The sequence below is a fragment of the Patiria miniata genome, unplaced genomic scaffold (assembly GCF_015706575.1).
Source record: "Patiria miniata isolate m_02_andy unplaced genomic scaffold, ASM1570657v1 HiC_scaffold_5, whole genome shotgun sequence".
Lineage (NCBI taxonomy): Eukaryota > Metazoa > Echinodermata > Asteroidea > Valvatida > Asterinidae > Patiria > Patiria miniata.
The window spans coordinates 14,745,149-14,769,810 of record NW_024037072.1 but is presented as its reverse complement, the minus strand read 5'-3'; the positions used below and the strand labels follow the sequence as shown (position 1 = coordinate 14,769,810).

Genomic DNA, 24,662 nt, shown 5'->3' with positions numbered 1-24,662 from the left:
CATAACAAAAAATCATATAAAAATCAACTTTTTAGCAGACTCTGTTGTCCAACGTGATTGTCGACTCAGTAATATACAATGGGAAAGGACAGGCAAGTATTGACAACTTCAAAATATTCTGAAATGAGTAGCAGTTCTTATTAAACCGATAATTACTCGCTTCCTTCAAAATAATCACTGTCATTATTTTTTTATAAGAAAGTTTTTTTCTTTTGAAAAACGAAACCCCGGGAAAAGAAAATTAATGTTGCAACAGAAAACTGTCACAAGCAGAGCACTGATTGATTGCATCTGCTGTCTGTAGTGATGTAATTAATTAGTCATATTGCTCTTATTGGTTGAAAGTTTACGTGAGGTCACCACAGCCCATCGGCAAAACACGAGCGTAGGTGCACGTGTGCTTTGCATGCACTGTGACAATATCGACGACTATTTGGCACACGCGGAATTCCAATGACAACGTGCGCATTACTGAAAATGGCGGGGGACAAAACTAACGTGTGCGCCCACGCGCTCCACGTGAAAATCCTGTATTTCGGCCTGGCACTGCTGTTCGTCTTCTCGGCAACTTGCTTCGGGGTTACCTACGTCTTCGTGGCGAGCCTGAGTGCCGAACTGGGCCAGAAATGCTCCTGCCCGGACGGGGAGATTCTGTTAGACATCACCGTGCTGCCCCCGAGCGGCTCCACGGGTGACTCGCCGCGGGGCCCTAGGCAAGCTGCGGCAGCGCGTCACGGTAGTGACAACCAGCAAGTGCGAGCAGAGTTGGGTCTGAAAACGGCAAATATTGTAGCAGACAAGCCAGGCACGGCTGACCTGCGGGGGCTGAACAGGGTGCGAAGAGGATTCACCCACGGGGATCAGGAGTCCAGCTCACCAAGGGCCACGTCCATTGAGGCCTATGCCAGGCTCCCCATTACCATATCGGTGAGTGAAAAGGGTTAATTAACTTTTCCCAGCCCGCCAAAAAAGTTTCGGTGCGTGGATCGGATGTAATATTTCCAGTGAGAGTGCATGATGACAGGTTGCATCTGGGAATGGTGTACTGTTTGTCATTTTCAATTACCTGCTGAAGTTTCATGTAACATTATGTTCCTGCATGTTGAATTGTTTAAAAGGTTAACTTCCCCCTACTTTAGGTTCCTTGTAAGTTATTTTTTAAATTGATACAATAATTTTTAGGGGGAGGGGGTTGTTATCATCTGCACTATGTCACTCTCACTCAATTTACCCTTGAGGGTTACACCTGAATGTACTATGGTATTTAGTTGACCTCAAATTCTGTGTATCTTAGATTTCAAAATGCAGTGTTCAGTCAATTGAGCCTGTATTGCTATATTTTTAAATTTAAACTTGACCCAAGAGGAAATCTGCAAAAAAAAGAAGAAGATAAGTCAGTGGTTTTTGACATTTTTTGAGTACACCCAACGCCAAGGAATTGCTCTTTGCTAAATTTAACCAATTTTGGAATGTTTAATAAAATATGCCATTTTAAGTTAAAAGGTAACATACAACACTTGCTTTTGCTGTAATTTTCTGAAATGGATGGATTTGGGGGATTTTATAGTATTTTATAGCAAATATTCCCTGACCCTACATCAGACGAAACGGATCAATTTACAGACCTCGGGGGAATTGTCAGGTCAGGGAACCAGACTAGCTGGCTTGCACCTGTTCACAGATGTGTAACCAATTGGAAACAAAATGTGGACTAACTAAATTTGGTAAATTGGGGGCAGTATTTGAAAAAAAAGTCATTTTTTTCCCAACGATGGTTGGCCGACCAAAATTGATATACGCAAATTTTCACTTTTCTTGAAAACGACAGCACACCAAGTGCCATGATTTCACAGGACGCTTGAGATTATTATTAACCTACAGTCAATTGAGTAATTCAAATATTTCATAATAATTTGGTAGCCTTGTCTTTCGATGTTTGCAAATGTTGAATATTACCTTTAAGTGTGTAATTTTCTTGATTCCAAAAGAATTCCCGAGAGGGTAGAGGAGGAAGGGAACCCCAGGTCAATGCCCTCTAACTAGGAGCGTTAACCCCCTCCAACAAAAGAAGGGGTAAATTTTGAGCCCCAGAATCCAACCCCGAAAGATCAAAAGGGCATCCAGAGTCAACATCTGGAAACAATTCTCAAACTGCAAAAACGATACCAATGAGGTTTCCTCCGTCCCTATTTGTAATTTATACTAAAATTTGTCCCCAGAGTCTCCGTATAAATATTCATTGTCAATAATGCAGGGTTATCAGAACGGAAGCAAGTTCTGTGCCTGAAAAGTCCAGAACCCGCAGGGGAGTTTTCCCATAACCCAGGACCATGGCAACTCGGCTTGTTTTGCACTGTGGATTTTTCTGCCTGGGTTGGTCCACTAGTCCCATTTTGCTTGACCTGGTCCCAAAGGCTTCTGTTTTCTTTTCTTTTTTTCCCCTTCTTTTCAAACAGACCTGCAGTCATTTTGCAGGTCTGTTTGAAAACTGTTTAAAGGCTGACATTGTGCCATGCTACTTTTTGTATGAAACTGCTCAGCCCCATACTCACCTCCTCGGAGGCATTTTACCTATGAAAATAATGGATTGCAATTTAAAATTCCCCTAAGATATTTTAGACCTTCACTCTTTCTTCCCCTTTTACTACTCCCCCCTGAACTCCCAAGCAGAAGCTACAATAAACTTTCGCTAATAGGAAGTACAGCCTTGGTCTAAAATTAGTATGCACTTTACTGAGAATCAAATCTAGAAAATCAAGGCACATTTCAAATGAGGATTCTTTTACTTTTGGAAAGCACTCCGCATAGTGAAACCCAATATAATGTTTACAAAGTTCTCCCTGATGCCAGAGTGCATGCTGTCAAAAGTCATGACACCTTTTTCAAAGCTTAGTGTTAGATTTCAATGTACCCGGCTTCTTTGCCTGTGAATTGTAACTGTTACCATTGTTTTACTTTTTTTTAAAATTAAAACAAAAGTAATGGCATCGATTAACTGTTCACCTTTTCATGTGCTGGAGCCTAAACATCTGGGAAAGAATGTTGCAACATGACGCTGCTTTTTGCTTCATACATGTATATCATCCTAATGAAGATCAGTCATTGCAAATATGATGAAAAGACATGAATCTGGGACTGAGAAACATTTCCAATTTTGTTAGGAAACACTTAGAAAATTTTCTTGACTCTCCATACTTTGTATACAACCGCTGATGTAGCGTCAGGTTGCAACATTCTTTCCAACATTTGAGCTGAAGTGTTTCTTTGGCAGTTTCCTCTGCAATAACCTGAGAAAACGATGTGTGGAATTGTTATTTTATCAGCCGATCACATTCAACCTAGTCCTTCCCCCTGTAAATCATTTACTGAAATTACACTCACTTAAGTTAGTCAGACATCACAAGAAGATATATGCACATAGGTGCAAGCTAAATAACCTTGTCCAGTTATCCATGCAGCTTTTGATTTGTTACTCATGTGGCATCCTTGACAGATGCTGAAAACTGGATTTGTCTAGTGAGCCTATACATAACAGCTGTCATCTGTAACAGCTAAACTAAAGGAAACTTGTCATTTATCTCAAGTGCGCCAGACTAGCTACTGGTCCTGTCAAAACATTTCCTTGTGAACATTGTTGGGTTCTGATGGTATTTGAACACGAAGCCCACGTACAGCAGGAAGCTCGAAGAGGAGGACCACACATTTGGGCACAATGTGCACTCCATCCATAGCACTGTAAACAACACGTGGGCCCAGTCTGTTTCCATTGACAATTACTGTTTACCTTGACTTTGATCCCTGACTTCTCTGCACAATTTGTCATGGTGTCAATAGGGCCCTTGGGGAAGAACAAAGAACAGAGGTACTTTCAACATGAATATCCTACAAGCATGGAATGTTGAAAGGATTAAAGAACAGAAAAAAAATAGTCCACATCTATAATCTAATGCTACTTTTGTTCATGAGGAAAATTGACAAAAGCGCATACTTATTCAAGTATGTGCATATTTGTGTCCAAATGTTTTACATATTTTTTAATCGTTGATAACAAAACACTCAATAATAACCAAATATAGCGTGTTCCTTCTCAGAGGGAAATGAGGTATTTTCATTGAGGAGCAAGAAATGTTCATAACAAAATCTGTCTTGTTCTTGAAATGGCTAAAAATGCCAACTACAATAAAATGTGTAATTGTTACTGCAGAAATTAATTACTTGTGAATTGTAATTGTAGTAAACACTGGTAGTTTTTACATTTTTCTTGAATGAATCTGGTAGGCAGTTCGCGCCTTCATGCAAATACCAAATGCGGAAGAAAAAAAATAGAAAAGAAGTAAAATCCGAACAAAAACAAAGGCCTTTTCCCAAATATGCAGGAGAAAAACCCAAAACACATACAAAACAACTTGAATGCTGCTAGCATGTACCTTTTAGGGTTTTTCCAAAGTGTTCAAGTTGACAAGTGTAATGCCCCAGGTACATGTACACAGGAGACAACTACATGTTCCACAGAAAAGTGCATAGAATTACCAGTGTGTCAAAAAAGGCACGAGACCTAAAAACTCCAACTGACAGAACAGAAATATTTGCACAGACACATCACAGTGTTTACATACATCGCCCCTGGGTGTTTCCACCTACCATACAGAGGTATTCTAAACCTTTTTTTGTACAAAAAGCGTAGTCAATAAAGAAATGTAAGCAGGGTGTTTTTCCTTTTCTACCATGAATGAGACGGTAAAGGTGGGTTTTTTACCTGCATCCTTGACCCATTGTCTGCCTCACCTCATTATTGCCAGCCTGGTTAGGTATGCGTTGTGCAAGATAGCATCCAATGTTAAGCCTTAGGGAAGTGCTACAGTCGTAAATTTGTCAACCTGTTTGAGTGTTGAACTTTTAAAAGCAAGTCTTCAAATGTAATTTTTGATTCTTGTTACATGTTCCTTTTAAATTGTCCCCCCCCCTTCATTAGTGCCTCCTAGTAGGATTGTGCCACTGTTTTCCCTAGTTGATGTAAAGCAACCTTCTTTTTGAAGATTTTTTTTGTAATTTGACACCAGCCGTTTTCGGACAGTTAATCAAAAATATATTGCTTCTTACTTGACAGATAATAGGCGTTTGTTGTCTTCGTAAATTTTAATTTTTTTTATCATAGCTGGCAGTTTTATTCCCTCCTTTATACAAAGAAATGCATTAATTTTTCTGTAAAAATCGAACCTTGAATACTTAGGGAAAGATATTTTGAGAATTAATGATTTTATTGAAACTGCAGAAATGGGGTATTCTATACAATTTTAAAGAAATACTCAGTTGTCATAAAATACATGTACTAACAAAAATGCCACGTACCATCTCAAATGTATGCTACAATCAAGGTAGTTTGTTGCTGTTTTGTCAATGCATGTAGGAAATGAGAACAAGCTAAGCATTTGTTTTGTCTTTCTTACAGCTTGACTCAATCACTGCCTTTTGTAACAAGACAACAAGCAGGTGTCCTCCAGGTAAATGAAATCGTTCGTTTTTTTGTTGTATTTGTTAATAAAAAAGGTGTTAAAATTGTATAAGCATTGTAAAATTGGTAATACCCCCGCCAGATTGTTCAAAATCCAACCATGTCCTTTTTTGGTGATGGGGGGGGGGGGGGGGACACAAAGGGTGGTTTACTTTTTCCTTTTTTTTTCTAATTCTTTCCATTTTCTTCTTCATGGTTGGAGTGAAGACTACATGCCCATATAAGGGTTTGTTAGAAGATACAAATGTTACATACAGAGTAATTAATGAATAATTATGCTTACATTTAACATCGGCATTTTCTTAGGTAAAGTTTTACCTTTTAGATTAAAACTATAGTCCATCATTTGCAGCCATCCGAAAAAGTAACTGGCGTATTATTGTTGAAAAACATACTTGGTTGAAAGATAGTAAGTGGACTAAACTCCCTGTGAAATTAATCTTTCTGGCAAGCTATCATTTTGAAGTAATCAACAGAAGAAGGCCTTTCCAACGGTGCGTCTTAAGACGCACCGTAGGAAAATTTAAATTAGTAGTTCGTTTTGTTATTCGTCGGAGCTCGTGTAAGCATTGGCACGATGCACAGGCGCGCGCGGTTGCTATAATTCGTCGGATCAGTGCGCGACATCACGTATAGCTGCAATTCAAAACAATTCAAAACATGATTCAGCAACTTTTGATTTGAAATTGAGATCCTAGAATGCTGTTTTTCTCGGAATATACAGCTGAAGCTGAGCTGAAACTTCATCAGGTTAGTTGTTCAGTATCCTTCATTAGATTTTGAACACTTTTGTTGCTTCAAACGAACAAAATGCACAAATTACAAATGATGGACTATATCTTTAAACTTGGTCAGGAAAGCTAAAATGAAAACAATAGTAATTTGTTGAAGCATTCATTTTCAATGTTGGGTTGGTCCACTTGTTAGACTGCTGTTAATCTTTGGACCCACTACTGACTGGCGTCACAAACAGAACTCAAAAGACAAATCAAACACATCAACAAAGGATTAATCTCAAGTGGAATTCCAGTGACAAAAAGGGTAAAAAGGATGAATCACTTTGTTGATATGCGTAAAACACACTCACCCCTCAAACACAAATATACAAAGTTCATTTCCGTGGAAAAAAAAGAGAACAAATAATACTGTTTGCAGACGGGCCAATTTAAAGAGATAAAAAATGGTAGAGGGCCTGATGTTTCAATCCTAACAGAATCTGTCTCAAAGGCAAAAAAAAAGCAAGATCTTTGTGTGAACAAAATCTTTGGAAAAGATCCTACTGATGAGGCCAAAAAAAAAATAATAGTTCTGCTTCCGGTTAACCCTACCCTATTTTGACAGCCCCCACCCTAATTTTTTTGGGGGGAGGGGATGAGAAAAAAACCCCGAAAACCATCAATTACTACCTTTTACCCTGTACTACACACAGACACCTCCATATATGATCGTACACAAAAAATGCCCCCCCCCCCAAAAAAAAAGTTCCCCACCTACCTACCCTATTTTCAAATGCCATGTAATCGGAAGCAGAACTCTTTTTTTTTTGGTGGCTTGATGGAAACGTTTGTATGTTTCAGTTCAATCCAGTTGGTAAGCCAGGCCCATACTCTTGGGGGGGGGGGGGGGGGTTCGAACAAAACCTCCCCCCCCCCCCTCGCTGACGAGTTCTGCAAAGAAATTAAAGCAAAACATTCCGCTTGTGGTGACCCTCATGGTATAATTGTGTTTACTATGTTGCGCTGATAAACTTTTGCTCAAAATTCAGGGGAAAGTGCAGGAATGCCTCAGATTACACCACAGAGCATCTAGAATCCAAAATTTTCCAGGCCCAAACCACACGCAATAAGGGCTTTGTACTCTGCACTCGCATATAAAAAAGTTCCACATAGACTAACCTCCTCAGTCTGGTTCATTTTTCAAATCGAAAAGATTGAATCTTAACCCTTAAATTAAACAAAATATAGAGATTTTTTGACAACATTCATTAAAAGCTTCAAAACAACTTTCAAGAGTTTAGGAACTTGACAACTATTGCCACACTCATTATTGTACTTGTAGGCACGATGAAGCAGACTTGGCTGTTGTTTCTTTTTTTTATTAACAGCACTGTCGATGGTTAAACCAAACTTTGTGATTTCCCCTTATTGTGTCTCTATCTAAACATTCTGGGTCATGTTAGCTAAAAATATATCTGAATGACAGTCACCCTCAGGCCTAACGTGATTAGGCTGTGATCACGTCTGAAATTACGAGCTCACAAGACGATGAACTTAAAGTGAAAAACCAGTGTTGTACTTGTACTTGTGTGTACTTGAACTTTGCAAGTGATGCAACAAATCTCTCTAAATCTCTTTAAGGCCAGTTGGTTAAAAAGAACATTCCCTTGCAATGACACGCTGTTTATTGTTAGACTGACCTGGTAAGGAAATCGACTGCTCACATGTGGAGTGAATCCTTTAGTCTGTTTTTTCTTCCGACAGGATACATCCTGACACATGAGATCATTTTGACTTTAACCCATTTTTAGAAATTAATCTCTTCTGTCCTGTCATTTTCTTAGGGGTTGACAGAATTAAGTGCCTTGTATATTGTCATATTTTATCTCTATTTGACTGTGAGCGGGACTAATTTCTGGATCTTTTGTTTGATTTTCTGTTTGCTGGGGATTTTTCCAACTTTTCCTAGAACGAAATTGTTTCCTTCTGCTGAGGAATATAACATGCAGACTCACTCTGACATTGTGGCAATTTAAGTTGTCGGAGTTGTTGGCCAAATTGTTTGTGCGTGCCAGGGGCATATTCTGGGTGGCAGAAAGGGGGCATATGACCCGCAAAGGCACAAAAAACAACACAAAAAAAGATCAAATTTACTTCGACTAAATTGCTGTTTACAGGAGTTATTGATGGTTTGGGTCCCTTTCTCAATGTAAAAGTGTTGTGTGGAATCCTTTTTAGTAGGAATAAAGTGGTAAATTCTAATAGAATAAAGAATCAGCAATTATGTCTTGATTGATTAATTAAGTCTAGCAGGTGTACAAATAAACTTTTCATCTATCCAACTGGGCAAATTTATCAATCTGTACTGAGGACTTGACAGTTTAAAAAAAAAAAGACACCTAAATTTTATCTTACAATATCATTTTAACTTTCCACATTAATATTCCTCCAAAAAACCCAGATCAATTAATGCATTAAAGCAAGGGGAAAAATGCAAACAGTACTATTGAGCAAGTGCTTCAGTCAGAAAAATATGTCTGATTTTCAGGTTGTTTTTGCTAATACAGCCCCCATCTCAATGTAAATGTAGTAACAGTATACATTAACTTTAGAGAATAATTTGCTTAAAATTGGGATGCTATACCGCTTTGAGTTAGGATAAGGTTTTCTGTTAACGTAATCAGAATGCGAATTAGTGTGAGGAATGCGGCCCTGAAGTTGGCGTAAGGGGAGGACTAAAATTCATAATGCTCCAGTTTGAGTGGAAATGCCATGGCCTTGTGGTCTGGAGCATTGACTTCGTAGTCTGCGGGTAATTCTGCAATGTGTGGGTTCAAGTCCAGCCTGGGGTTCAATACATTAATAACCCTTTGGCAAGGCACTTTGTCAATGGTGCTCCCCACCCAGCCTGAGGAGTAAATGGGTATCTGTGTGGGCAGGATGTTCCTAGCTCTATGGTTATATGATGGTGCCAGTAGCTGCTTTGCCTGGTCACACTCCCCAAGGAGCTGAGATTGTCTTTGGACATTTTTCATTGGCCCGGTGAGCGGGGATTTTAATGATGTAGGGCCTTGAGCACTGACACTGGTGGATACATACGCTTTATAAATACACATTATTGTAAATTGTTATCATCTTAATCCAGTTAACCTTTTTGTCTCTTTCAGGGCCCCAAGGTCCAGCAGGCAAAGAGGGTGGCCTAGGAATCCAGGGCCCACCGGGCAATCAGGGAGATGAGGGTCCTGTTGGTGCCCCTGGAAGGCCTGGGGAGGATGGCAAAAATTGTAACTGCAGCACAGATGGTGAGTAGATTTGGTCTGAAGCAATGGCATATGGGAGGGGAACTTGCTCCCCTCCCCCACCATGGTGATATTTTTTAAGGAAATGAATGTTGTAGCATCTCTCAATTGATCCGAGGAGCAATTCCCTCCTGGGCCCAATTTCATACCGCTGCTTAACAGCCGACTTTGTGCTTACCGAGCCTCCATCTATTTCATAGGGACCGTTAAGCAGTAAGTACAGCAAAAGCACGCTTAACCCCAGAAGAAATCTTTGCTTAAATCGGTGACGTAACAATAGAAATCTCTATTATAAGATGGAATTTTGCGTCAGGGTAATATAAATCAAATTATATAGGTTTTGCCCTTCACGGACGTTTAAACACTGTATACTCAGTGTGTTACCTCCCGAGTGAAAGTTGGAAAAAAATCACTTGAGTGGGACTCGAACCCACGACCTCCTGCTTTCTAGTGCAGACGTCTTACCACTCGACCACCAAGCTAACGGGATCGGTTCGGTTCGAATCTGATGTACATATATAGCAGCGGGTACCGCATAAACTATTATAAACTATTAATAGAAATCTCCATGCGCGCAACCGTTAGCATGAAATAGTGCTTAAGCAGCTGCATGATTTTCTGCTATAGTAAGCACAACTTTTCTGCTTACTGTTAAGCAGTGCTATGAAATTGGGCCCTGAGTTTTAATTTTTTTTTTAGAATGTGTGAAAAAATGTGACCACTTTTTCATAAGAAATAGGCCTACCCATCTTGCCACCCCCCCCCCCCCCCCCCCCCCCGGACTCCCAAACACATAGCCTGGATATGAAACTTGTCTAAAGACAGCCAAACATACCTTGTGATTTGAAGAATCACAAAATTTTACACTTTTTGGTGTAAAAAATAAGAAATTGTTTAATATGTGGGGCAAATTTTAAATAAGGGAAATCGGGGAAATGGAAAATTTGGGAAAATATCACAATTTTTCGTGTAAAAATTTGTGAACGCTTTGTATTATTTCAGCAAATACTTATGGTAAATAATCACTGCCAAGTTTTTGTGTGAAGCTGCAAGGACATTAGAGAAGGGGCTATTCCCAAAGCAAATTTGTAGAAAACCGTTTCTCATTTCACGCTTTTCAAAGCCCTTCCAAAGAAAACCCTTAAAGGTCCCAATCGAACTCTAACCTTCCTTATTGAAAAATCAATCATCAAAACTCACGTGCGTGGACTCCGATTCCTATAAGGCCACGATCTCTCCAAAGAAATGTTAGCCTAGCTTTTCTGTAACACTTAAACCTACCACTGCAATTGGAAAAAGCTAGTTTCGCAATTGAAAGTGTACAGTGCAGCCTGCGCCTGTTGACAGGAACAGTTAAAGGATTAAGTCAGGTCCAAAGCTTTACGAGTTCATCATATTGGTGCTTAAACCCCTTAGCTCTGTGTGGCATTAAGTGATTGAGAATAATTCCCTTTGGAACGGACACTGATCCAGCAACAGTCTCGCCTTGTTGACACTTGAGTGTGATTTCCATTCTTTGAATTCCTGATTCCAGCCTGTTCAACTTTTCCTCCATTCTACATTTTGGTTTCACTTTTAGAACCTGTAAAAATACTAAATAACATTATGTAAGACTAAAGGGTAGTTTAAAGAATAAGATTTACTGTATTGTTTTGATTGAGTTCTAATTGCTGTGAACTTTTGGGGTTTTTTTTGGGGGGGGTTGGAAGGGTATGAACCCTGGGAAATGATTGAAGGAGTAAGGTTTAGTCGCAAGTACTCTGCCAAATAAAGTAAAGAGTTTATTTCTAAAATGCGATTAATGCCATTTTGTTACTTCAATCCCGCTCTCTGCTGCTTGCCAAAAATCAGTTTCGACGCTTGTTGTATAGTTGCACATTTCAACAAAACAACAAAGCGAAGGAACAAAGTTTAGAAATTGCTGTTATACTGATGTAATTGTTTAAAGCTTCATAACCGTGCAAATTTGTCACTTTTTTAAAATGAATATATTGCATTTTGGACATAAACGCTTCAAGTGAGAAGCGAGATCTGAGATCAGTGAACCTGTTCAAGGGCTGATTTAAAAAAAATAATAATAATTTTTGCGAGGGTTGGGGAGTGGAGGGGGGGGGGCAGAGCAGGGGTATGGTTACCAGTTACCATGCACACCCTTCCGTCTGACCAATGCTTATCATTTAATATAACTGGGGAAAAAAACAGAATTGCTTTCCTGACATAATGTCATCATGCCATTCTAAGCACATTGTTGCAGTTCTTTGATCTCCATATGTGTTGACTTAAAAAACCTCAGCCACTCATGCCATCCCATTGACAAAAAATTAGATTTCAACACCTCAGCTAACTCTCTTTAAACTATGCTGGATTCCATGATGCTGCTATGAAGAGTCACATGTATACACCACTGTTAAAGCTGTTCCACAAATCATGTATGCTTAGAGAGTTCCATTTTTCTCTTGACAGATTTTGCTGTGCTGTTGGAGAAAACAGCAGAACTGGCTGGGAATATTGGGCAGCCCGGACCCAAGGGTGACACCGGCCAACCGGGACCCAAAGGCGAGAGCGGTGACCCGGGAATCCCTGGACCACAAGGTCTGAGTGGTGAGGCGGGACCCAAAGGGGTCAAAGGTGACACTGGGTACAGAGGACCAATGGGTCAAACGGGTGGACAAGGAACGATTGGCCCAGTGGGGGAGAAGGGTGCCCCAGGTGATCGGGGACTACAAGGATTCGATGGACCACAAGGTCGGCGTGGCGAACCGGGACGGAAGGGCGAGGTGGGAGAACCGGGACCGACTGGCCCGCCTGGGTTGACGGGACCCAAGGGGGATCCCGGCAGCCCTGGGGACCACGGCCGACACGGCAAACACGGAGAGAAGGGAGATCGCGGGTTAAGAGGTGAAAAGGGTGTCTCTGGTTTTCCAGGGTCAATCGGATTGAGAGGCAGCAGGGGTGATATCGGACTGCCGGGAGTGCAGGGACCACAAGGAGAGGCTGGAAGGGATGGCAGCAACTGCTCTTGTATAGACCCAGGTACTTTGAAAATATATCAGAACATCGTCTTCTTCATTTAAGGGCTAGTTTGGTGGACCATAGTTTGACTAACTTCATTTGAACCCATGCTAGTTGATTATAGTTGGACAAGTCTAGTTGACTGTTCAGAACCAGCAAAATGATGGCAAAAATGTCATCATGGTACTTTTTGGTCTTGGCTTCCTACTTAGCATTATTCAGCATGCGGCTGTCTTAACCATCGATGTGACCTAGCTCCCTCAAGAGGCTGGTCACAAATAGACCAGAATTAACCATATTTCTCTCTATATTTTTTCTTACATAACAGTGAAGATGTTTTTCTATCGTTTTTCTGCTAGAGGCAGATCATCACTACACTATAGACTTTCATTGGTATTGTCTTGCAGTTCATCATCTGTCATCCTGTGAAATACGCCAGTTCGGTATTCCAACTGCGCATGTGCACAATGATATGGGTCATGGGTCATTCGGAATAATTGAAAGTTTTGAAGACGCATGGACGCAGGCGCATGACGCTTGCGTGTAAATTATCAGCAGAATGGGCGTGCGCGTGACATCGCATAACATCACGTCAGCGATGTTATCCCGCATTACCTCGGGTCATTGAAATACCGAACTGGCTTATTAATGAACAAGTAAAAAGTTCTACTTTCTTTGCAGATGGTGACATGATGACCAAATTCCTCATCCCAACTTCGGCCGTAGAGAAGCAACAGCTTACAGGGCCCCCTGGCCCGCCCGGTCCCGAGGGTCCCAAGGGGGACATCGGTGACAGGGGCCTGCAGGGACCCCCTGGCCCCAACGGCACAGCAGCGGTGAAAGGTCAGAAGGGTGACATTGGTGAAACAGGACCGATAGGACCCCTGGGATCCAGAGGTCGCAGGGGTGATCCTGGACAGACCGGCGCTAGAGGTGACAAGGGTGATACGGGACGAGAAGGGCCTACTGGACCTGAAGGGGCTGCTGGACAAAAAGGTACGGAACATTGTTAATTAAACTGTCAAAAGATTTTTAGTACTGTAGCGGATTTACCAAATTACCCCGGACGATTTGTTCCCCCCGGTGGTCACCCAGCAGGTGTGGGACCTCCTTCAAGAGACCCAAGACCGGTGGAGTAGGCCCGTTGGGCGGAAATGTACCGCCTAATGCACAGGGCTAATGACTGGACCCTCAGTAAACCTCCTCGGGGACAGACAGGACACAGGACGATAGTAAATGGGACAAGAAAATAATGACGTTGTGACCTCCTTTAATTATCTCTCAATTACTGCTGCTTGAACCTCCCAGTTATCATCGATTAAATTGTATCCTCAATAATTAACTGATTGCCATAATTATAAGTAAATAAATAAATGAATAAGCGCCTCTGATCTGCCTAGCGCTAGTGGTGCCGCCTCCCAGCGATTGACGCGCCTCCTAGTTTGGATCCTCCCGTTGTAGCCTTGAGGCTACAAGTGCCTCCTCCTAGGGTTCCAAAGGTAAGTTAATTCCCTTCCCCTAGTACACGGACCAGAAACTAATCCCTTGTTTCCTTATCGGCATCCCACTGCAGTCCCACTCAAGTATTCCTAACAGTGGCCTACGCTCGAATCGAGGTTGCGCACACTGTAGCCTCCAATACCTGAGCTCAGCACTCCACACGTCCGTTCCCGACGACTGAACACGCACTGCCGCTCGCACGCTGAATGTGTGCAACTAGCTCAGTAGCGCTCTAGCGCCCTCTATAGTTAGACAATGATTGCTTGATGCTCTCGCTCGCACCACAGAAAATCTCGCTCATTTGCGTTACAGTACATACAAATTGTCAAAATTTAATTGATTTGTTACTGAGTGTGCGGTATTCTTGTATTTTAAGGTGAAAAGGGTGAGCCAGGAGTAATGGGTGACACTGGGCCCATCCGACAGCCTGGGACGAGGGAGACAGTGAGTGAAGCTTGTAATGGTAAGACCCTGCAAGACAATCATCTATCTTGACGACACATATTTAGTTGCAGAGAAAGTTTTCTCTAAATAAGAGGTAATTTCTCACAGGCTATTATATCTTCTGGTGCTAGGAAGAAGGCTGTTAAAGTGAAAAATGGGTCAAAAGGTCACATTTGGATTTTTCGGGTAATTGATAGAGCATGGAAAAATCTTTCATTTGAGATATATTTTGTCTCAAGGGGCTACATCATTCTGACGTAATTAACAGTAGGAACAAAAACAGAATGAGGTTGTCATTATTTTTCCCAGGCAAAAGGACATTAGCGTGTAATACTAATGTAACAAAATATGTTCCAAGTGCGCTAATGACCCACAGAAGTGGGTACCCAAAGCCAAATTTATTCCCTGCAAAAGGTTGTTATGATTTAACATGCCGCTTAAGAGCACGTTTTGTGGCAGGGGGAATTCCCAGTAAAAATTTGTTAGCATACAAATTTAAATAACAAATGTCAATCAATATTAATTAATAATTTCAAATAAAAATGCACCATATTATTTCAAAAATGAACAAATTTCATGAGTCAAAATTTCAGCCTTATTTCTCACAAGCTTTTGGACAGCTCTTGCAAACATTTTTGAAGTTTTAAAAATAAAATGTTTTTGAAGTTTTAAAAATAAAATATTTTAACACATTTTGTACATGTATTTGGCCATTTCTGTCCACCAGTCACTGCTTTCCTTGAGGAGTTGATGGAACTGGACAATAGAACTCTCAAGCTGATCCAGGGTCCTCCTGGTCCCAGAGGCTCACCAGGCCCATCAGGACCCGAGGGCAAACAGGGGAAACAAGGCCCACAGGGGCTCAAAGGAGACCCTGGCGAACTCGGCAGAGCCGGCCCGCAGGGACCCATCGGCCCGCCCGGGGCCAAAGGCACCCCTGGGGCCAAGGGCCTAGCGGGTTCCTTTGGGTACCCAGGCGACCCAGGGGAGAAAGGGGCCACGGGTCCCCCCGGACCCCGGGGTTCCACTGGTGACCCCGGTCTACCCGGACCGCCGGGCATCGATGGGCGACCAGGCAGCAAGGGGGAGATGGGAGATAAGGGCGATAGGGGGGTGGATGGGTTGCCAGGTCAGACAGGGGCTCAGGGGTTGCCAGGAGCTGATGGAACCCAAGGTTCTGCAGGACAAACAGGGGATAAAGGAGCCCGAGGTGAGTTTAAAACAGATAAAATGTTACTTCCTTCCGTCAAGCACCTTGTGTGAACATTTGAGCAAATTTGGAAAATATGGATTTTGGGGCAAAATACCTTTTTGATGTTGCAAGGTATGGTAATAGATTCGGACCAAAGTGGCTGAAATTTGTACCTCTGAGTGGAAACTGTTTAGAGTGAGCTGTAGTTTTGCAGGGACTCCTTTCTTGCACTGTGTGTGAACATTTGAGCAATTTGGAGAAAATGGATTTAAGGCCCCAAATTCTCTTTTTTTGAAAATGCCGGATATGGGAAACTTTTGAGATTTAGGGAAAAATCATGAACCTTTGTTTCCTGACTGGAAACTGGTTGAAATGAGCTTAGAATTTGCAGGGACTCCTTTCTGGCCTCTGGGCACCTTGTGTGAATATGTGAACCAATTCGGAGAAGATGGATTTTAGGGTCAAAAATTTTCCTTTTGGATTTCGGGTCATTCAGTGAAATCCTTCCATCTCAGTTTTCTCACTGGATAGTGATCGTACTGAGCTGAAATATTGAGGGAATTTATTTCTGGCCTCTAGACTCCTTGCATGAAGATTTGACCAAATTTGGTGACGATGGATTTTTTGGTCAAAAATTGACTTTTTTTAATGAAGCCGGCTCTGCAAAACTTTTTGGATTTCGGGTGATTCGATGAAATTATTCAATCTTAGTTGTCTCAATAGTTAGAGACCGCAGCGAATTGTAATCTTCAGGGATTCATTTCTGGCCTCTAGACACTTGGTGTGAAAATTTGACCAAACTTGGTGAAGATGAATTTTTGGGCCATAAATTAACTTGTTTGATGATGCCGGCTATGGCGAAGTTGTTAGATTGGGGGCGAAACCTGAAATATTCGTTTGCTATCTGAAAACTGGTTGAAGTAAGCTTCATTTTTGCAGGGAATTCTTTCTGGCCTCTGGTGAACATTTGTTCAAATTAAAAAAATACTTTGTTATGATGCTGGGTATGGAAATATTTTGAGCTTTGGGGTAAAATGGCTAAAACCTGAAACCTTTATTTTCTGTCTTAAAAGCGGATGAAGTGAGCTTCTGGGCAAATATGGAGAAAACAAATGTCGTTCCAATTTTTTTAGGGGGGGGGGGATGATACTAGCTTTTTGGATTTGGACAAAATGGTAAAACCTTCCATTTTGGTTTTCCAACTGGAAACTGGTTGTTATGAGTTGAAATTTGGTCAGGATTCATTTCGAGCCTCTGGATACCTTGTGCGTCCTTTTAAGCAACTTTGTAGAAAATGGGAAATTGGGCAAAAGTAGGCCTATCCTTCTTTAAGATAATGGTATTAGCAAAGTGTTTAAATCTTGGCCTGACAAATTAAATCTTCATTTTTGGTATTTGACCAAATACTGAGTTAGTGAGCTGAAATTTGTCAGGATTTATTATGTGGCATCTGGGGCCACAAAATGACTTCTTTTTTTTATCGATGGTGTCATTTAGAAGCATTCAAATTACTCTATGACTTTGCTTGACAGGAAAACTAGGTCCTGCAGGTCAACCTGGTGAAGATGGAGCCAGTGGACCGAAGGGAGAGAAAGGGGAGAAGGGGGACCGTGGTATTGCATCAGGTAAGCTCATCATTCAGATGGAGCAAAAATATTAAATGCCATTGAGGGCACTATGCTATGACTGGCATTGAGGGGTGCACGCCTGTAAATAGGCCAAAAATCCGTCCGCCGAGCTCATGATTAAAAGTTATACCCTCAAAATATTCTATATTAGAGAGTTTTGAGAGCCATAAAATTGGGGAATTGAAGAGATATGGTAATGAACCTCTGGCCCGGACTTGTGGCTTCCAATTCTGAGCATTTTGGATGCTATTGGGCTCGAAAGTGGCGCTATTTTGCCATGTTGTGGAGGGATCGTTTTTCAAGATGGCTACTTTTCCGCTTTGGGGAAAATAGGGGTCATCTTCTTTGGGTGAGAATATCTCAAAAAGTCAATGGTCAACCCACCAAAAAATGAAAAGAAAATGAAAGATGACACATTGATCATAATTTTTCTGTGCAGCTTGAATACCTGTGAGAGTTCTGAGTATTTTTAAAAGAATTTTGAAGTATGAGCATTTAGCACTAGTGTCTATGGGATTTTTTTTGCAGTGTTGCACCCTGAGGGCACAGAGCTTGTGCTACTGGCATTGAGGGCACTATTGCTGGACTGTGCTCCAGCTAAGAAGGCAAAATTCCTTTCAATGGAGCCAAAGGGGACGTTTCCTATGAATACATATACCCCTAGCTGTTAAACTAAGTGTGGCCTGGCTAAAGTTGCTCAAAGAAATATTTTACCAGATTGTTAAAAAAAAATGTCCATTTCTTTGGAAGCAGTGAAGCCCTGGCCACCGGCCTGTTGATTTCCGCATCTTGTTTGAATTTAGCATAAAAATACACTCATTTACAAGGCCCCAAATTGCATCTGTGAAAGGGTGTGTTTTGAAAAGATGCTTGGAGAGGGAATTAAAAAGCAATATTACTTTCCTGCCTGTTGATGCGGGGGCTAATAGAAATTCAAATAATTGAGACATCCCATATTGCATCGTTTCGTGAGATATTATGTTCTGTATTTTTTCCCCTATGTGTTCTAGGTATGGTGGAACTTGGCAATGCTGGTGATGATGAAAAGCCAGGTGAGTTTTAACAAAATTGGTACATGGGAAAAACTTCCCTTCAGAAACCAATTACTTAAATTGAAATTTTGTTGTTTTGGCTCCCTCACTCAACACATGTCATTTACTTTTTGGAATGTTTTTCTTATCCTTTTTTTTTTTATTCCAAACAGTAAACAGAAACTGAGGTTCAAGATAACAAGCTTAATTTTTTTTTCAATTGTTTTAAGCTTCAGGAAAGGCTACATATGGTCCAACTCCCACTGCAAAACCCAGCAAGCCACAACCGTCTCCTGACGTAGACAGTTCTCCAAACTCAGGTATACTGAATATAAATCTGACAATGCTGACTTTGTATTTGAGTTGGTGAATAGGTAGGGCCAGATCTTAAAGGGGCGTTTGCTGTATATATACGACTGGGCTATATTCACCTTATTGCACACATGCTTAACAATTGTTGACTGCTGTGATGTGGGATATGGCCTTTTTAACACCCAAGGGGGCACATAGCACCCGAGGCAAATCCGAGGGTGCTGTGCGGCCCAAGCGGCTAAAACACACATATCCCACATCACAGCGTTCAACAATTGCTTTGTTATATCGTGCCAAAAAGTCAACGGCGCTAGCTTACTATGCAAGACCTTTTATACCTTTTTAAAAATGCAAGCTTTCCTTCCAGATATGAGACTGAGCAGTTGCAGTTGATCAGTTGTGAGATGCACGGGCCAGTACTACAGGCGTGCTCACAGCAGACGTCATTTGTATGCAACGCAGTGAATATGAAGGAACAGTCATTTTTATAGACTGGACACGTGGCCATTCTAGACCAATGACATAACAGTATCCAACATACAAAATTATAGTAGCCAAAGGAATACAGGCCCACTACATGTTAATTAAGAGCGCAAGTATGATAATGAATTTATAATCTTTAAGCAAACTTGACACACTGTTAAGATGGAATGCACACACTTAAGGAACGTTTGAGTGGTTGTCCTATATTAAACGTATCGCGTGATGCGCAGAGTGCAATATGGACTGTGTTATGTGGGATAATTTCACACTTTAGTTGCCATCGATCGACCAGTCAGAATTGGGCGTTAAAAAAGTTAGCTTGAAGATAATAGTATACAAATATTGAGTGGATCAGGGTGGAATGGGAGGAATATTATCGCAAGGTAAAATCTGGACTTTTCCATTTCACGAGGTAAAGCCAAGTGAACTGGAAAAGTCCAGATTTTACCGAGCGATAATATTCCTCCCATTTCACAATTTATAGCTACTCAATATTTGTTTTATATAACTGAAATATAGATCCTTTTGATATATATTTTTTTTCAATACAAAATTGGTGAAAAATGTATTTCTCTCTTCCAAACCACCCCTTCACGAAAATGTTTGAACCCAATGCTGTAGCGCTGGCTCTTTGGAACAATACACGCTACGCGCAGCGCTGAACGTGCACACCAGCATGCATTTGCGTACAACTTGATACCGCGTCATGGAGCAAGAATGATCCTAACTGTTCAATAGTATTTCCCATTCCCCATGGGCGGATAGTACTTTTTGAGCCCCGGAGTGAATGGCAGTAATAGCAAATGTCACGTGATGTGAGTTCCACCAATCAAATGATAAGGATCTGTATGTCGGTTATATAATATGCAATTTCATGGCACTGCTTAACAGTTAGCAGAAAAGTTGTGCTTACTTATAGCAGAAAATTGTGCTAACCTTAAGCACTATTTTATGGCGTGGATGTGCTAACGGTTGCGCATACATGAAGATTTCTATTGTTACATCACTAATTGAGTAAGCTTCCTTTTTCCTGTGCTTACTGGTTATAGTCTCCGTTATATAAACGGAGGCTCTGTTCGTAGAAAATCGTGTGCTTAGCAGCGACATGAAATTAGGACATGGTTAAATTCTAACTATTGAGGCAAAACATTGTTATTCCCCTTCCCCTTTTGTTCTTTGTGTATGCCAGAGTGTGTGTTGACCAAGATTGGTTTCCCAGTGGACCACAAGTTTGGAAACAAATACTGGGGCTCTTGGATGCAAGACACTGCCCCAAACCCGCCTTATCCGGACAAGATATGGGTCACTAAACATCTGGTTGGAGATGGCATTTATGGTAAAAAAAAAGTTTATACAAAACTTTTGAAAACAATTTCACTCCCAGTCAAACTCAATCAATGTCTCTTTGTGTGTAGAAGTATTCAAGGCATTGGAATAGGCTACTATAAAGGTTAGGGCCACCATAACGTCAGCAACACCACGAAGTAACACCCATGTACACTTGATGAATTGAATTGATTAAATCTGCTGTTTTTAACCCGTTTATGTATTAAATCAACAAGAAATAAGAGAAAAAAGCTGAGTGTTAGTTCGTGAAACCGAAAAAGCTGCGAAACTGTAAATTTTTGTTTTTACAAAGTAAAAAGTTGCCATGGATAATTAGCGTAATTATTAAAGTAAAGCTCTTGAAGCTTTGAAACTTTGTGCAATGGTAGGCCTTGATAAATAATGTTTAGAAATGTAAAAAAAATGAAAATCGAAAAAAATATGGTTTAACCAATGTGTTACTTCGTGGTGTCGGTGACGAGTAAAAAAAGAAGTAAAAAAATTTTGGATTCTAGATGCTCTGTGGTGCGATCTGAGGCAATTTCTGACCACTTTAACCAATTTTTTTTGAGGAAAAGATGGTGGTGTACTCATTGCCTGCCTTTATTGCGATGTCACATAAAAAAAAAAAAAAATTGGTTTCGTTTCGTTTTGGCCCCCCCCCTGGATCCGCCCTTGCAGGAGGGTACTGGGTAATGCCACATCTGGAACAAACTTTAGCCCAATCAATCTGCGTTTAGTGCTGTGGCCTCGTGGATAAGGGCACTGGATTTGTGGTCTGTGGGTAAAGCTGCAGGTTGTGGGTTCGAGTCCAGCCCGGGGTCATGGTGCGTGTGCCCTTGGGCAAGGCACTTTGTCACTCATTAATTGCTTCTCTCCACCCAGGAGTAAATGGGTACCTGTGAGGGCAGAGATGGTTATTGTGATTGAATGAGCTTCCTTGCGCCTAACAGGCTGCATCGAGCTGTATACTCCCCAGGGAGCTGAGATGGTATATGGAATGTTTAATTGGCCCAGTGATTAAGGGTAATAATGATGTAAAGCGCTTTGATCTTTGTTAAAAGCGCTACATAAGAACCTGTTATTATTATTACACGGTGCCAACTGCAAAGTAAAATATCTGAGAGAGAGAGAGAGAGAGAGCACGCTCCAAAATCATCCAGGGATACTCTCTTAACCACATGCAAAAACCATGGAGTAAATTAACAAAAAAGACCATAAGGACATATTATCCATCTTATTCAGGTTAAATAACCACTTGAAGATGAGGATTACAATAGAAGAGATAGAAGAAGCAGGGAGTCTTCTCATTGGAATAAATATTCTCGCATGTTTTTTCAGTATTCTCATGTGTATTTTCTGTATCACGCAGAATACAAAAATATGGCAGCCCTGATGTCGGACTCGTACACCCAGTACCACCGCCTGACTGGCGCCTGGGCTGGCACAGGCCACGTGGTCTACAACAACGCCCTCTACTTCCACAACGGCGGCTCGGGCAAGATTGTCCAATACGACCTGACCTTAGAGACCGTCACAGCCCAGGCAACTATCCCCGAAGCTCTCTACCAGAGGTCCAACGGACACCGGTACCTGTACGACTCGGACTACACATATCTGGACCTCGCCGTTGATGATAACGGACTGTGGGTGATATACAAGACGGCCGAGAACCACCAGAACCTGGTTGTGTCCCAACTGGACCCGGAGAACCTCTCCGTCATCAAGACAGTCGTGTCCAATCACCCGCAGAGTTCCGCGGGAGATGCCTTCATCATCTGCGGCCGGCTGTACACCACCAAGAGCTCCAAGAACTTCCACTCCACGGTGGACTTTGCCGTCAATCTCTTCACGGGAGAGGTGTTGCCCGACGTGGACATCTCCTACCAGAATGGTCACATGAAGATGACCATGATGTCATACAATCCAAGAAAGCGACTGATATATGCCTGGGACAAGGGGTATATGGTGACGTACAATGTCACCCTGACTGAACCGTGATCAAACTGCAGCATTTTTCGAACTGGAATCAATTTCCAGGAGATTAAGTATATAAAAGGACAATCATGGTTACATTAAACTGTGAGATTTGATATTTATCCAGTGAATAACAAATATGTAAAAAGTCATTGCCCACCTAGCAGTTTTCATTTTGCAACAAACAAAAATTCAAACCCAGCGAAGTTATGGACCCTAACTTCCAAAATTCACTCCCCTGATCAAGAACCCTGCCTGACCAGATATTGGCTGTAAATATTTAAGAACAACTGACCTTTTTATATGGGAGAGTACCTTAATACTTTTTATAACCAACAACCTTGTACAGTTTTGAATGTCAGTAGGCCTAACTGCTTGTATACTGTAATACAGAGTAATTAACGTTTTTGGGCCCACACTGTAGTTAAATGGTATATAGTCCATCATTTGTAATTTGTGCATTTTGTTCGTTTGAAGCAACAAAAGTGCTCAAAATCTGCTGAACAGCTAACCTGATGAAGTTTCAGCTCAGCTTCATCTGTATATTTTGAGAAAAACAACATTCTAGGATCTCGAATTCAAATCAAAAGTTCCTGAATCATGTTTTGAATTGGGCCTGAATTGAGCATCCGAGACACGTTCTCACTGAGCCAATTGCAGCTACGCGATGTCGCACACCGATCCGACGAATTATTGCAACTGCTCGCGCGTGTGTGTCGTGTCAACGCTTGTGCGCGCTTCACCGAATAAAAAACGAACTACTAACGGAAATTTCCAACGGTGCTTCTTAAGACGCACCGTTGAAAAGGCTTTCTTTCGTTGATTTCTTCAAAATGACAGCTTGCCAGAAAGAATAATTTTACAGGGAGTTTAGTTCCCTTACTACCTTTCAACCAAGTATGTTTTGCAACAATAATTATGCCAGTTACTTTTTGGATAGCTGCAAATGATGGACTCTGGCTTTAAATTCTTCAGATGCTTCCCTTGTGCTCTCACAAGCCTCCTTGGAAGCCATCTTGCGGTTATGTAAAAAACAAAATGTACATAAAATGTACGCAAGTCTATGAGTGAATTGATAACAAACTCTGTGTGTTGCAATTTTCCATGCAATCAAGATTTACAGTTCACATAGAAGTTGGAGCATAAAACAGTACAGGAAAACATGGTGCTATCAAATTTCCAGATATTTGTTTTACTTTAGAAAAATAACATTTCACTAATTTTGTTGGTAATGTACCCTCTGTGAATTTTCCGCCAAATTTTCAAATCTTGAACACATGTTCATGCAAATCATGCCTTTGGAATACTGAAATTGCTACATTAGACTACAGTGTAGGGCAACTGTTTAGAAATTGTAATGGCATTGAAAATGAAAGGAATTTTAGCTTTTTATAAAAACAATATTGAAATTTACGAAAAAGCCTCAAAATCAGAATGTTTGATTCAATTCAGCATAAATACTGCCTTTTGTGTTTTTGACTGGGTTTCTCATGTGGGAGCATTTGGCCTAAATAGTACGCGACTCTTAAAGTAGTTGAAATAGTTAGCTAAATCATTTGTTTGTGTGTAAACAAATGTCCTAATATATGTACATGTAGTTTATTTTTATAAAATGTAGCCAATATTTGTTTTACATCAGAGTAACTTAGTTTATATCCATTTTATAGCTCTATGTATATAATAGATGTATCAATTTACAAATTATATCCATCTAATTGATTCATATAGTTAACTATGTATATCCACTGTATGATATTTTATGTGTATGATTTAATAATAAAAAAATTTGTATTCATAATGGTCTCAATTATCTCTGCCTATCTTCATTAGCCAAAATGCCCAAGAAAAATTATAACATCTTACAAGTTTTGCTAAATAATATTTAGGGAAAAACAATCCGGAATTTCCACATCTCTCCTATTCTTCCTTTTTGTTAGCTTCATGATCTTTATTGCTTACTACATAATACAATACAAAACCAAAGTAAATAAATTAGACAATCGACCAATGATTAGCGTTTCGTGGATTGATTCGTCACTTTTTGGCCAATCGAATTCGAGAAAACTTTCGGTCATTCCTATTGGACAGTCCAAAAAAGGAAATCGGTGGACGTGGCGCGGCGGCGCAGATGGCCGCCCTCTAGTGTCGATCGAATCGTTGTGTCCAAAATCTTTGCCGTGAAAAATGAAAACAGTTCGTTTTCGCACAGTTGCTTAGTGCAGATCTAGAT

At 40.9% G+C, this 24,662-nt stretch overlaps 1 protein-coding gene across 1 annotated transcript; it reads left to right on the top strand.

The window, feature by feature from the left end:
* The first annotated feature begins 400 nt into the window (after positions 1–400).
* Positions 401–22,941, top strand: LOC119741733 (collagen alpha-1(I) chain-like). Its single transcript, XM_038217605.1, has 12 exons — positions 401–927; positions 5,450–5,501; positions 9,396–9,530; positions 11,991–12,560; positions 13,221–13,535; positions 14,416–14,502; positions 15,211–15,693; positions 17,208–17,300; positions 18,314–18,355; positions 18,565–18,654; positions 20,319–20,465; positions 21,828–22,941. Exons 1-12 carry the CDS (start codon positions 454–456, stop codon positions 22,454–22,456), a joined length of 3,117 nt encoding a protein of 1,038 aa, XP_038073533.1. The 5' UTR covers positions 401–453; the 3' UTR covers positions 22,457–22,941.
* Positions 22,942–24,662: the final 1,721 nt, after the last annotated feature.